Raw genomic sequence first — 14506 nt, forward strand, 5'->3', positions numbered from 1 at the left:
TTCAAGAATTTTTGACAACCCCTCTTTTTGTCAATGTTTCTTGTTTTTATTAAAATCTAAAAAAAATAATAATATATGAAAATGTCAAAAATTTAAAAATTTGACGCTTTTAATTTTTTAGACTTTCAAAAAATAAGCATGAGGATAATCTAAGACATGTGCTAAGAACGAAGGAAAGACCAAGCATTCATGTTATTCATGCACCTTCATCTCCATTGCATATGGTCACATTCCTATGACCATTTTCTGTTAGGAAAGTTTTAAAATATTAATGATTACTACCAAAAGAGTTTTGAAAAAGTTTAGTCCCATATCTAAGAGAGAAAAGTTTTTCAAGAGGTTTAAATAGAGTGTTTGTTATCTATTCTTTACTTTGGTAAGCCTTGATTCTTTAGGTGGATTGCGAACGTTGTTGCGCATCGTGCAACAACGGACGCGCTGTTCGCGCACACGTGCGTGCGCAAGGGCGCTTGAGGCACAATGTGGTGTTTTGATGGCGCACTTTGCACTTCGCAGCGGTGCGAGGTGCTTATGAGGTGAAAATATCCGTTTTGCTTTTCGGTTTGAGTTATCTGGCCGTTTGAAAAGCTTTAAGTTGCATGCATATCGAGTTAATGTTGCATTGTGACTGTTGGGCAGTTTTGGAGGCCTTTGATTGACAGTCAAAGGTGGGTGACCGTTCAGGTACTTTTTCGTCTTATTTTCAAACCGTCAGATTTATGGCCATTAATCTCATTTATCGCAAAACGTTTTGGCCTCTCTTAAAGTCTATAAATATCTTCTATTTTCGTCTTTTGAAAACACAAGAATTTTCCGACTCTCCAAAAATCTTCTTCTTCCTTCTTCTCGATTTGGCTTGCAGAGTACAAGTGTGGTAGAGATCATCTGTCCTTGCGAAGCAGTGACTCTCTGGAGGTTCAAGCCTAGTTGTATCCTGGGAACTCAGTCGCATCAAATCCCTTTTCGCATCTTCGATCTTCCCGGAGTGGGGCGATTGAAGTTTTAAAGATAGCGATCTTAAGAACGTGCCTCTAGGCTTGAGGTCTCTTTTCTGAAATCCATTTTCACAAGGTTGGTGAAACAATTTTAGAACTTCAATATGGCCTCTGGTTTGACATCCAACTCCATCAATCTGCTTAGCCGTGACCTTGAAAAGCTCGATCGATTTGATGGGTCAAACTTTAAGCGGTGGCAATCAAAGGTCTCTTTCTTGCTATCCGAGTTGCATATTGACTATGTTCTCAAAAAGCCTTGTCCCACTGTTGCTGCTGGAGAAGTTGAGACAGAAGAACAAAAGAAAGAGCGAGAGAAGTGGTATACTGACAACTACCGATGCAAAGGGCATATCCTGAACACTTTAGCCGATTCTCTCTTTGACTTGTATTCACCATTGGAGTCGGCTGGAGAGTTGTGGAATGCTCTCGAGATCAAGTACAATGCAGAAGATGCTGGTAACAAAAGGTTTATCGTAGATCAGTATGTTAATTTTTTTATTGTTGATGATAAGCCTATACTTGCTCAAATTCATGAGATGCAAATACTGGCCTATAAGATCAAAGGAGAAGGTATGTATCTTGATGATGACTTCCAAGTTGCTGTCATCATTGGGAAGCTGCCGGATTCCTGAAAAGAATATAGGAATCACCTAAAACATAAAAATGAGAAAATCACTTTAGATGGCCTTCTTAAGGACATTCGAATTGAGGAAGAGACTCGTCTTCGTGACAAAAAGAATTCGAGTCCTAAAGAAGGTTATCCTAAAGTGAATTTTGTTAGTAACAAGGGTGACAAAATCATGAAAACCCAGAAAATCAAAAAGAATTTTGTGAAAGGGAAAAAGCCATCTGATAAAAAGAAAATTAGTTGCTATGTTTGTGGCAAGTTTGGCTATTTTGCTAGAGAATGCAGAGAACGGAAGAGGACTGGTCCTAAGCCAAATGAGTCAGAGGAGAGGCTTGTTGCTGTAATCTCTGAAACCTTTATGGTGGCTGCAAATAAGGACTGGTACCTGGATACTGGAAGCACTGTTCATGTGGCAAACGACAGGAACTTGTTCAAGTCGTATGAAGTAGTGGGAGAGGGATGCAATCTCTTTATGGGAAACTCTTCCTCAACTAAAGTGCTGGGAAAAGGGAGTGTGGAAATTAAGTTCACCTCCGGGAAAGTCCTAACACTTGAGAATGTCCACTATGCTCCAGAAGTTCGGAAAAATTTAATCTCTGCAGATCTCCTGTCACGAAATGGTTTTAAGATTGTTATTGGGTCTGGGATTGTAACTGTGACCAAAGGGAAAATCTTTGTAGGAAAAGGGTTTGCCACTGGTGGTATGTTCAAGATGAGCATAAATGAAGCTACTACTTCTGTTTATATGGTTGACTCCTATTTTCTTTGACATTCACGATTAGGACATATAAATTCTTGTTGCATTCATAATATGAATAACTTTGGTCTTCTTCCGTGTCATGTGTGAATAGAACATAAATATAAGTGTGAGACATGCATTCAAACTAAGCTAATTAGGCTCCCGTTTCCTAGTGTAAAAAAGAATTATAAATTGCTTGAATTAATGCATTCTGTTGTGTGTACGATGGATAATGTTTTGAGTCATGGTGGCAATAGGTACTTTATTACCTTTATAGATGATTACTCAAAATTCTGTTATGTTTATTTGTTGAAACATAAATCTGAAGCATTTTCCAAATTTCTTCTTTATCTAGCTGAAGTATAAAATAAGTTTAAAACAAAGATTGTACATTTAAGAACAGATATAGGAGGTGAATACTTAGGTGGAGAATTTGATAAATTCTGTAAAGATAATAGTATTATCCATCAAACATCAGCTCCTAGAACTCCTGAACAGAATGAAGTAGTAGAAAGGAAAAACAGAACACTTGTAAAAATGATGAATGCTATGCTGCTTAATACGGGTTTGCATTCCAACTTGTGGGGAGAGGCTATACTTTCTGCTTGTTATATTCTTAATCGAGTTCATTATTCCAAATCTGATAAATCACCTTATGAATTGTGTTTTGGTAAGAAACCTAATCTTAGTTATTTTCGTGTTTGGGGTTGTTTAGCATATGTTAAAATTCCAGAAAATAAAAGAAAAAAAGTTGGACCTAAAACATTTAAATGTGCATTTGTTGGGTATGCTGAACATAGTAAAGCATATAGATTTTTGGACATTGTTAATGATGTTATTGTAGAATCTAGAGATACATCTTTCATAGAACATAAAAATGCATTTGATTCTCTTCTTGATGGCAGCCAGATTATAGTAGATGAACTTCCTGTAAATGACATGATTGAATATTCTAATGATTGTGTTGATGAACCAGAAACTGAAGTTAGACTCGGTAAACGCATTAGAAAACCAACTAATTTTGGTTCTGACTTTTATACATTTCTAATTAAGAATGATTCTGTGTCTTTTCAAGAGGCTATGTCTTCTCAAGATGCTGCCTTTTGGAGAGAAGCTATTAATGATGAAATAGAATCAATTATGTCTAATAATGTTTGGAAATTAGTGGATTTACCTGTTGGTTGCAAAACTATTGGTTGCAAATGGATTTTCAAAAAGAAATTAAAAGCTGATGGTACAATCGATAAATTTAAAGCACGTTTGGTTGCAAAAGGCTTTAAACAAAAAGAAGGTATTGATTATTTTGATACTTTTGCTCCTGTAACTAGAATATCTACTATTAGAATTCTGATTAAAGTAGTGCTAGGGCAAGAGCGCAAAGTTTGCAAACTTGAGAAATCCTTATATGGATTAAAGTAAGCCCCTAAGCAATGGCATGAAAAATTTGATAGTTCTCTGGTGCATAATGGTTTTAAAATTCATGATGCGGACAAATGTGTCTACAGTAAAGTAGATAGTAACTCAATTATTATTATTTGTTTATATGTTGATGATATGCTTATTTTGGGTTATAATAGTGAATGCATAAATCAAACAAAAAGATTTTTATCTTCTTTGTTTTGTATGAAAGACTTGGGTGTTGCAGATGTTATTTTAGGAATCAAAATTATAAGAAATAAAAATGGCATTGTATTATGTCAATCACATTATATTGAGAAAATTCTTACAAAGTATGGATATCTTAATAGTTCACCAGCATGCACCCCATATGATCCAAATATGAAATTGACTCCTAATGATGGTGCTAGTGTTCAACAATTAAAATATGCCAGTGTTGTAGGTAGCCTTATGTATGCAATGAACTGCACAAGGCCTGACATTGCCTATGCAATGAGTAAAGTGTGTAGATACACTAATAATCCTGGTCATCAACACTGGAATGCAGTGAACAGGATTCTTAGATATCTAAAGCATACTTTAGACTATGGAATTCACTATACTGAGTTTCCTGTTGTTATTGAAGGGTATAGTGATGCAAGTTGGAATACTGACTTTGAAGATTCCAAGTCTACGAGTGGTTAGGTTTTTACCCTTGGAGGAGGAGCAGTTGCATGGGAGTCTAAGAAACAGACATGTATAACTCATTCTACAATGGAATCTGAGTTTATTGCTTTGGCTTCTGCTTGTAGAGAAGCTGAATGGCTTAAGAATATGCTAGTGGATATTCCACTAGGTGAGAAGCTTATACCTGCTATTTCAATGTTTTGTGATATCCAATCAGCTATATGTAAAACAAGTAATATGAAATACAATGGGAAGTCTAGACATATTAGTCTAAGACACAGTTTTATAAGACAAATGATTGATGACAATATTATTTCATTGAAATATGTGAAGTCATGTCAAAATTTGGCAGACCCATTTACGAAAGGCCTTTCGAGAGATGTCATCAATAAAACATCGAGGGGAATGAGAATTAAACCAATTAAGTCATCACCTAAGAATACCCAACCTAGAGCGCTGGAGATCCCACATGCATAGGTTCAATGGGAAACAAATTGGTGAATGACATATATTGAGCATATTTATGTAAGCCCATTACTGATGTGGGCTCATGAGCTGTAACTAATATGAGGGTTGAGCTAATAGATCTTAATGAGTTTGTAGGCCTTAAGGCTAAGGTGTGTGTTACAGTACACCTAGACAAACTCACCTATATGAGTGTAGAAATGTGAACTGTTTCTTATGAGAATTGGCAATTCTCTAGAGCACTCTTGAATCCAGGAAAGCACAAGGCTCTAAATGTGCCAACATGAAATCCACACAATCGAACTTTTGGAAACCTATCTATGATTGAAAACTCCGTTAACAATATAAGGAGCTAAGTTCAAGGTAAGTCCACTTAGCACCTTGGTTAATTTAGGTTTTCTTTCAAATAGTGGGGGTTCAAGTCATGTAGACACTCTCACTAATGCATAAGTTTCTATACAAGCCAAATATATTTTAAAACTAGTGGGGGATTGTTAGGAAAGTTTTAAATTATTAATGATTACTACCAAAAGAGTTTTGAAAAAGTTTAGTCCCATATCTAAGAGAGAAATTTTTTTCAAGAGGTTTAAATAGAGTGTTTGTTATCTATTCTTTACTTTGGTAAGCCTTGATTCTTTAGGTGGATTGCGGACGTTGTTGCGCATCGTGCAGCAATGGACGCGTTGTTCGCGCACACGCGCGCGTGCGTGCATGCGCAAGGGCGCTTGAGGCGCAATGTGGTGTTTTGATGACGCACTTTGCACTTCGCAGCGGTGCGAGGTGCTTATGAGGTGAAAATATCCGTTTTGCTTTTCGGTTTGAGTTATCTGGCCGTTTGAAAAGCTTTAAGTTGCATGCATATCGAGTTAATGTTGCATTGTGACTGTTGGGCGGTTTTGGATGCCTTTGATTGACAGTCAAAGGTGGGTGACCGTTCAGGTACTTTTTCGTCCTATTTTCAAACCGTCAGATTTATGGCCATTAATCTCATTTATCGCAAAACGTTTTGGCCTCTCTTAAAGTCTATAAATATCTTCTATTTTCGTCTTTTGAAAACACAAGAATTTTCTGACTCTCCAAAAATCTTCTTCTTCCTTCTTCTCGATTTGGCTTGCAGAGTACAAGTGTGGTAGAGATCATCTGTCCTTGCGAAGCAGTGACTCTCTGGAGGTTCAAGCCTAGTTGTATCCTGGGAACTCAGTCACATCAAACCCCTTTTCGCATCTTCGGTCTTCCCGGAGTGGGGCGATTGAAGTTCTAAAGATAGCGATCTTAAGAACGTGCCTCTAGGCTTGAGGTCTCTTTTCTGAAATCCATTTTCACAAGGTTGGTGAAACATTTTCCACGTGGGCATTTGGTGCCATAGGCCTCATGCATCCAATGAGCATGACTACACTGAGTATTTCACTAAGTCTATTGAAGTTGTCTCCCTAACTTGAGCCAAGGGTCAACATGTAGTGTTATTCATCCATAAAAACATTCTGGCATTTTGGTGTCCCTAAGGATATTGTGAGTGATAATGATTCTCACTTCAAAAATAAGAGAAAGCTTCTGGCAGCTAAGCATGCAAAACAATATAGAAGGACAATCAAACAATAACATGTGATCAAATGATCTTTCTAAATCAATAATTTAGTCATGCAATATTTCCATCATGTAGTCCCACATCCTTTTAGAAAGTGGTACTTAATTGGTAAGGATCATACATTGTCAAACAAGTCTTTCCCAAGAACTCCTATGAGTTTATCAATGCTGATGGATTTGAGCTACCAGATGCTTCATAATTGAAAAAGATGTTACATTTAGATTGGGTCCACTTTCCAAGTCTTTTGAAACTGTCCTATTGCCTTGTGAATATGTCGTCTTTGAGGAAGGTTGAATGTAAAATCGAGTCATAAAGTTTGAAGTGTAAATGGATGGGTTATCATAAGAAAATAAGAACCAACAATGAGGTCGAATTGTCCAAGACATTGTGTCCTAACTAGAGGCCCAAAGGGGTGAATAATGAGAATTCACAGGTACATATCTTGCATATCGAATATAATATCATATAGGATTCATTCAGGTGACCAACTTTGTGAGCTCAAAAATAGGTCAAAACATCTCCAACTTGTGTTGCGTCTTAACCTCCTTTGGTCAATCCCAGAGAATCCCTAGTAACTAGCCTTAGGTTTTACCGGTGGCCAAACCATAGTTGAAAGAGCTAAAAGGGCCATATGTGTGAAATATGAGGAAAGACTTGGTCATATCCTTAGGCTTGATGATTTTCATGGTGGATATTGTTTGGTATTAGGTTCAAGTGACAATGACCCGAGAAGTGAAAATAGCCAAAGTTGTTACATGTATAGAAAAATATTAGAAAAGAGCCAAAATGGCCATGTGTAAAAGAATGTAATACCTATGATTTTTTTTAATTTTAATTTTTAAAATCAAGCAAAACTTAAGTTAAATTTAAATTAAAACAAAGTTAAATTTAGGCAAAATTCATGAGTTTAATTTGAACTAAGACTCTAGTTGGATCCGTTATGAGCCATAAATCTCGTAGGAGATCCGATTTAGCGATTTTGGATTTGGGTTGGTTTGAAAAATATATATTTTCAAGATAGACCATCATTCATTTTGGGTTTTTAAACTTGGATTTGATCAATAAATGATTTTTTTGAAATTGACTGGATCATATTATGGACCCAATCCAGAGTCTCTATAGGATGCCATGAGTGGCATGTGGGCTCTAGAGGGTCACACCCAGCCCAATGAGGCATCACGTCTCAACGTGGGGGCCCACAGGGGTTGTGATGGTAGTCAATGTTATTATAATCTTTTGCACCATCTCTACGTCATGTGGTAACTCCATAACCCATAGAGATTTTACATGTGGGACCCATGACGTTTAAAATTTTGGAAAATTACCTAAGTAAAAATAATTAAAATTTTTAAGATAATTAGAGAAGTTTTTAGAAAACTTTTAGAGTTTGGTAACTCTCTCTTTCTCTAAGTTGGTAAGTTTGGGAAACCACATCCCCATTATAATTAGATGATCTCTCTCTCATCTCTATTTCTCTTCTCTCTCATATTCCTAGTAAACCTCTCTTTTTACCATATTCTTCCTCTTTCCTCAATTTTAAAGTTTCTTTAGTGGCAATTAAAGTTTCTTCAAGGTGTTAAGATGGGAGATGAAGGCATTAGCACATTCGAAAACTCGGTTAAGTTAGGATTCATCTCTCTTAGTTGTAGATCGAATGCAAATACATAGATTGTGCGCCTTGCCTATTCTACAAGCTGGTCCATGGTGGATCATACCTAAAACTAGTTAGAAAAGTGTTTTAAAATTGTTTTTAACCAATACCAAGCTTTGAAAAAAGATTAAAAAATACGTTTTCGGTACAACTATGCCCGTACGGTCAAATAAAAAATCGGGTAGTGTAAGTCACATAGTTTTGTGTAACCAAAGTTATTTGATAAGTAACTGTAACCTAATTTTGTGGATAAAATTTCTTTAAGGGAGGTAGGATGTAATACCTGCAAATTTCTTTAATTTTAACTTTTAAATTTGAGCAAAATCCCAGTTAGAATTAGGCAAAATTTAAGAATTAAATTTGAACTAAGACTCTAGCAGGTTTGTTATGAGCCATAGATCTCATAGGAGATCCGATTTGTCAATTTTAGATTTGGGTTGGTTTAGAAAATGTATTTTCCAAAATGGACCAGCATCCATTTTGGGTTCTTAAACTTGGATTGGATCCAAAAATGATTTTTTTAAAATTAACTGAACCGTATTATGGACCCAACCTAGAGTCCCCGTAGGATGCCATGAGTGGCATGTAGGGCCCAAAGGGTCACACTCAACCCAGTGGGGCACCACGTGTCAACGTGGGGGCCCATAAGCACTACAAGAAAAACCATTATTAGCGACAAATTTTTGCGACGGATTTTTTCCGTCGCTAATTAGCGACGGACTTAGCGAGAGAACATTATCCGTCGCCAATCTTTGAAATATTTTTGAAATTAGCGACGATATAAATTCCGTCTCAAATCCGTCGCTAATTATCGACAGATCGATGACAAAAAAATTTCACTGCAAAACTGTAGGAAATTAGCGACGGATTTAGCGAGGGAATTTTTCCGTCGCTAATCCATCGCTAATTAGCGATGGAAAAATTCCCTCGCTAAATCCATCGCTAATTTTCGATTTAAACCGTCCCACCTAAGGCGCAAAATTTTCCCTCTCTCCCCCGTTCGAAATTTAAATTGATGTTCGATTTAAACCGAGCCTCGTGCTCCCGCTGGTCGATGAAGCTGAGCCTCATGCTCGCCGCAGTAAGGCTCACCGGAGGATCCTGCCGGACGATGTCGACCGCCGCGACTGTCGTCGCCCAACTCCGACGCAGCAGAGGAGGGCGGAGGAATCTCGATGAAGGGCGTGCGGATCGTGGGGCGGCCGTTGTACCTGGACATGCAAGCGACGTCGCCGGTGGACCCGCGGGTGCTGGACGCGATGCTGCCCTTCTTCACTGGCCGCTTCGACAACCCCCATTCCCGCACTCACCTCTACAGCTGGGAGTCGAACGAGGAGGTCGAGCGCGCCAGGGAGCATGTCGCTTCCACGCCACCTACCTCCCCGTCGGCTCTGACGACCTCCTCGACCTCGACTGCCTCCGCGACGCCATCCGCCCCGACACCGGCCTCGTCTCCGTCATGGCCGTCAACAACGAGATTGGTCCATTCCGACCTCTGCGAGACCCAATCAGAGATCTTGGGGTCGAGGGAGTACGACTTGCTGGGATCCGGTGGTGGGTCATCCTCCTCCTCCGTGGCCGCCGACGAATCGCTCCAAGTCCGGCTTATTGCTGTCGGAATACCTCCCGGCAGCAAGCAATTTTTTTTTATTTTTTTTTATTTTTTTTTTAATTTTTTTAAAAATTTAGCGATGGATTAGTGACATATATTATTCGTCGCTAATTTAAAATAGCAAAGGACACACGACGGATATTATCCATCGCTAATTTAAAATAGTGACAAACTCACAACATATCATTTCCGTCTCTAATCCATCGCAAATTAGTGACAAATAAGTTTTGTCGCTACTTAGCGTCGAAAAATTCGCGATGAAAGCTATCCGTCTCTAATCCGACGCTAATTCGTCGCTAAACTGTTTAGCGACGAATTAGCGATGGATTTAGGTCGTCGCTAATCCACATGTTTCTTGTAGTGAAAGGTTGTGAAGGTGGCCAAGAGTATTATAGTCTTTTGCACCATCTCTACGCCACGTGGTGACTTCAGAATGCATAGGGAGTCTACAAGTGGGTCCCATGACATTTGAAATTTTGGGTAATTATTTAAATACAAATAATTAAAAATTTAAGATAATTAGAAAAGTTTTCAAAAAACTTTGAGAGTTTGGTAACTCTTTCTTTTCCTAAGTTGGTAAATTTGGAAACAACATCTCCATTAAATTAAAGGATCTCTCATTTATCTATATATCTCTTCTCTATTCTATTTCTAGTAAACATCTCTATCTACTATCTTCTTCTTCCTCTTTCCTTAATCTTAGAGTTTTTTCAACCGTTGTTAAAGTTGCTCCAAAGTGCTAAGATGGGAGACTAAGGAGTTATCACAACTGAAAACTCGGTTAAGGTAGGATTCATCTCACTCGTAATTGTAAATCGAATGCAAGCACATAGATCGTGCACTTTGCCGATTCTACGAGCTGGTCCATAGTAGATCATACCTGAAACAAGTTAAAAAAATATTTTAAAATTATTTTTAAATAAATACTATGCTTTGAAAAAGATTGAAAAATACATTTTTGATAAAACTATGCTCGAATGGCCAAACCGAAAAATTGGGTAGTGTAAAATACATAGTTTCGTGTTCTTACATAATTTAAAATTGGTATATCGTTGTTTTAAGTATGATCGAATGAATATTTATTTTTGTTCATGGGTTTATAATATGAATAATGTTTTCGTAAATTTATTTTATGTGTTTTATGATGATTTAATATTAAGTATTATATGCATAAATCATGAGATATATAGATGGCGATTAATGTGATTTGTCATGTTAAAAAGATACTTGTTAGACAGTACTAAAAACAAGCTACGGCGTGCACATGCTTTAAAATCATAAAAGACAAGCAATCATGATAACCAAAATGTTAAGTGTAGTTTTCTGTCCTACTCGGCAACCTTTGTAATGCAAGGTATAACATTTTTGTTTATTTTTTTTATTTTTTTCTTGAGATTTTTATGTTCGTTAATATGAATCTTTTGAAATTAATTAATTGAATTATTCACAAATTTTGCTAATTTTTTTCAAATTTTAGGTTTATAGAAAATTAATCATGAAAATAAATACTGAAGTTGGTAAAAAAAAGTTATTGAATTGATTAAATGTGATTTATCTCAATTGGTCAAGGTGCAATTTTAATATTTCAGAAGTTATTTTAAAATTTACGAGCTTGTGTTTTAGCTTTTTATTGTTAAAATGTGAGTTAGCAAATTGTATATTGATTAATTATAATTTTTAAATTTCATCAATTAATCACGATTTGTTGATGAAAACACTTGTCCCGTCATTGCCAAGGACGAGCTTGATCACCGTGCCCACTTATGACAAAAAGAAACGTGCCCACGGGAGCGTAAGTCAGGGCGCAACCTTACAAGTTCTCCCTAATGTACGTGGGCTGTTTGGAATTTAGGCGCTGTGGTGGGCGTTTATGCATTTGGTGTTCTCGAGTCAAAATGTTAGTCAAATTTTATCCATGGTGGTTGCTGTTTCGAATCTCGACCCTAGTGGCAGCCACTTGCTCGAATACATAAACTCTATAAACGCCTATCCCAGCTAACTATCCCAAACATTTTGATTTTTATTCGGAGAAAGCATTCCTAGATAATGGACTTAATCGGGCTAGCTATGACTGATGTACAGTAGTTGTTCCAGCAGCTGGAAGTATGTTTGATGGCTTGTCAAGGGTTGGACAAAATGAACAAAAAGACTGAACAAAACATGCGCACGTAAAAAGTACTCGGATGCTCTGTTCTAAAATGTCCGTTGTTTGATGACGATCTGTGATAAGGAGTTTCAAAGCTTGATGTAAAATGTACAACATGCGCACGTAAAACCGTGCAAGCCTGTAGGAAGCCATAGCGTCAAAAGGCCATTATTTATTACGTGAGGACAACACGGCCCACCATCCCATGTGGCTTACATCACCCACCGTGACCTCTGTATTCCAACTCTGAAAATACGACAGCCACCAGAACCAGAGTCTCCTCCTAAATAAATAATTAATGGTGAAAGAAAACGGGTGGATCGGGTCGGGCGGTGTGCAATAAACCAAGCAAGACACTTGATAGGAACCAAATTTCCGTCAAACCAGCTAAAAAACAAAAAAAAAAAAAAAATTTGAAGGGTCCCGTTTTGTATGCGGGTCCGACTCGGAGGTTAGTGAATGGGCCCTACTATATTGGCGTTAAAACAAAAACAGAATGCTAGAATTATCTGGACCCATATATTCCCATTCCATCCCGTGTAACGAGTCTGTGAAATAGGTATTATCGTGTCATGTATTGGGGCGATCTTTTACGATCCGAACCCGGATGGAACCGCTGTCGCCATCAATAGGGATTTGAGCTAGTCAACCTTGAGAAGACTCGAATCCCAACCGTAAGAAGACTAGAATAGTAGTAGCCCTACAACTTTGGTTAAGACTTTTTTTATTCGATCTGCAACCAAAAGTGGCATCCAAGTCAACCCAACGGTCCCAACCCAACCCTCGATTGGGATAAAAGAAGAGAGTAACTGAGCACGCGCCAAACAAGCAAGGGTCTGATCCTCATCCCTCAGCCGCCCCTGCATTGACGGCTTTTAGTGAGTCAACACGCTTCCGCTATTGGTAGGTGGCTAGTTCAACGGTGACTTCTACGTCTCTGCCGCCTGTGACGAAGCAGAGTCTGGACTGGAGTTGTGGTTTCGCCGGAGGCTGATGACGTTCACGTCCGCCATGGCCACCGGCTGATTGATTCCGAGCGGAGGAATCAAATGTCACCTTCGGAGGAGCTTGGGGCGGTCGTGGGGTCCATCACCAGATCTCTGTCGGAGATGTGCGACTCCGACGACTACCAGTGGGAGTGCCCCCGGAGGTTCTGCGGCTACGCCAAGCGCCTCGACCTGCTCCTCAACCAATTCCTCAAGTCGACGTCCACCAGTCCCGACCTGATGGACCTCTCCCCCTCCGCCCAGACCGCCCTCAGAGGCATCTCCACCGACACCTCCACCGCCAACCAAACCCTCGCCACCTACCGCAGCAGGAGCAAGATCTTCGTCCTCATCAACTGCCAAACCCTCTGCGACACCCTCCGAGACTGCTCCACCAGCATCGGCCGATGGCTCGACCTCCTCCATTCCTCGCTCCCCGCCTCCGACGACCTCCGCAAGAAGACCGCCGATCTCTCTTCCGAGATGCAGCTTGCTCAGTTCAAGGTCCGTTCTCCAAAATTTCCTCATTGGCTAGGGTTTTAGTAACCATATCCGTAACCCTGCTGAGTCGTCATGTATGTATAGGTGACTGAGAACGAAGAGCGAGTGTGCTGCACGCTGCAGAAGGAGGCGCAGGGGAGGTGCAGCACCAAGGCCGTGCTGAGCGCCATCATCATGGACCTTGCGCGCGCTCTGGGGATCGAATCCCAGAACCATGGCGAGTTGTCTCGACAGATCGATCTTCTCAAGAAGGACATGACGGTCTCCGCCACGCCTACGGATCGGAGGATTTCCATCTGCTTGGGGAGGATCTTCGACAGCTGGACGGTAGAACCCAAGTCGGTCACCAAGGATTCGGACCCCGATTTCGAAGAAGACGCTCACATTCCGCCTTTCAAGAACTTCATCTGCCCGCTGACCAAGCAAGTGATGAAGGATCCCGTCGTCCTCGAGTCATCGCAGACGTACGAGCGTGCTGCGATTCAGCACTGGTTCGATCGGTGCATCGATGACGGGCGCGATCCGACCTGCCCTGTGACCGGGCAGGTGCTCAAGACTCTAGATCAGAAGCCAAACATCGGTCTCGCGGGGGCTGTCGACGAATGGGTTGGTCGGAACATCGACATTCAGATTAGATCGGCGGTTCAGCAACTGAGGGAGGAGTCTTCTTCGCTGGAATCGATCGACAATGCGCTCAAGAACATGCATAGGATCTCCGAGGAGCATCCTTCTAGGCGATACGAAGTGAGAAATGCAGGGCTTATTCCCCTCATTGTCAAGGTGTTGAATGATTCTTCTTCTGGGAGTGTTGGTTCCCAGACGCGTCTCAGAGCTCTCATGACCCTGCTTAGCATGGCAAAGGATGAGGAGAGCAGGGTAATGGTTTCTTCTCTTTTATTACATCACATTTTTGTTTGGTTAACTTGGTTCTCGACCAAACCGAAAATCACATGTGATAATTGTGAGTGAAAGACATAATCTTGTTTGAACCATCAAAACAGAAGAACATTATTTATCTATGATAACTATAATTACTAATTATAAGGGAAGAGAATGCTTTACGAGGGTATTCAATTCATATTTGGAAATTCAGTATGCGCAAAATTGAGTGAATTTCTTTTCCTCTTAGGATAA

The 14506-nt window shown here is 39.6% G+C and overlaps 1 protein-coding gene across 2 annotated transcripts in view; it reads left to right on the forward strand.

Annotated features, from left to right (window-relative positions):
- Positions 1 to 12707: 12707 nt before the first annotated feature.
- Positions 12708 to 14506, forward strand: part of LOC149820860 (U-box domain-containing protein 44-like) — a 145559-nt gene continuing 143760 nt past the window's right edge. For both annotated transcript variants that reach the window (XM_089983844.1, XM_089983845.1), the window contains exons 1-2: positions 12708 to 13375; positions 13457 to 14248. In XM_089983844.1, coding sequence (XP_089839970.1) covers positions 12935 to 13375; positions 13457 to 14248 — 1233 coding nt within the window. In that variant the 5' untranslated portion in view covers positions 12708 to 12934. The remainder of the gene's footprint in view (positions 13376 to 13456; positions 14249 to 14506) is intronic.

Source organism: Nuphar pumila, chromosome 12 (genome assembly GCF_984573655.1).
Source record: "Nuphar pumila chromosome 12, dmNupPumi1.hap1.1, whole genome shotgun sequence".
NCBI classification, from domain to species: Eukaryota; Viridiplantae; Streptophyta; class Magnoliopsida; order Nymphaeales; family Nymphaeaceae; genus Nuphar; species Nuphar pumila.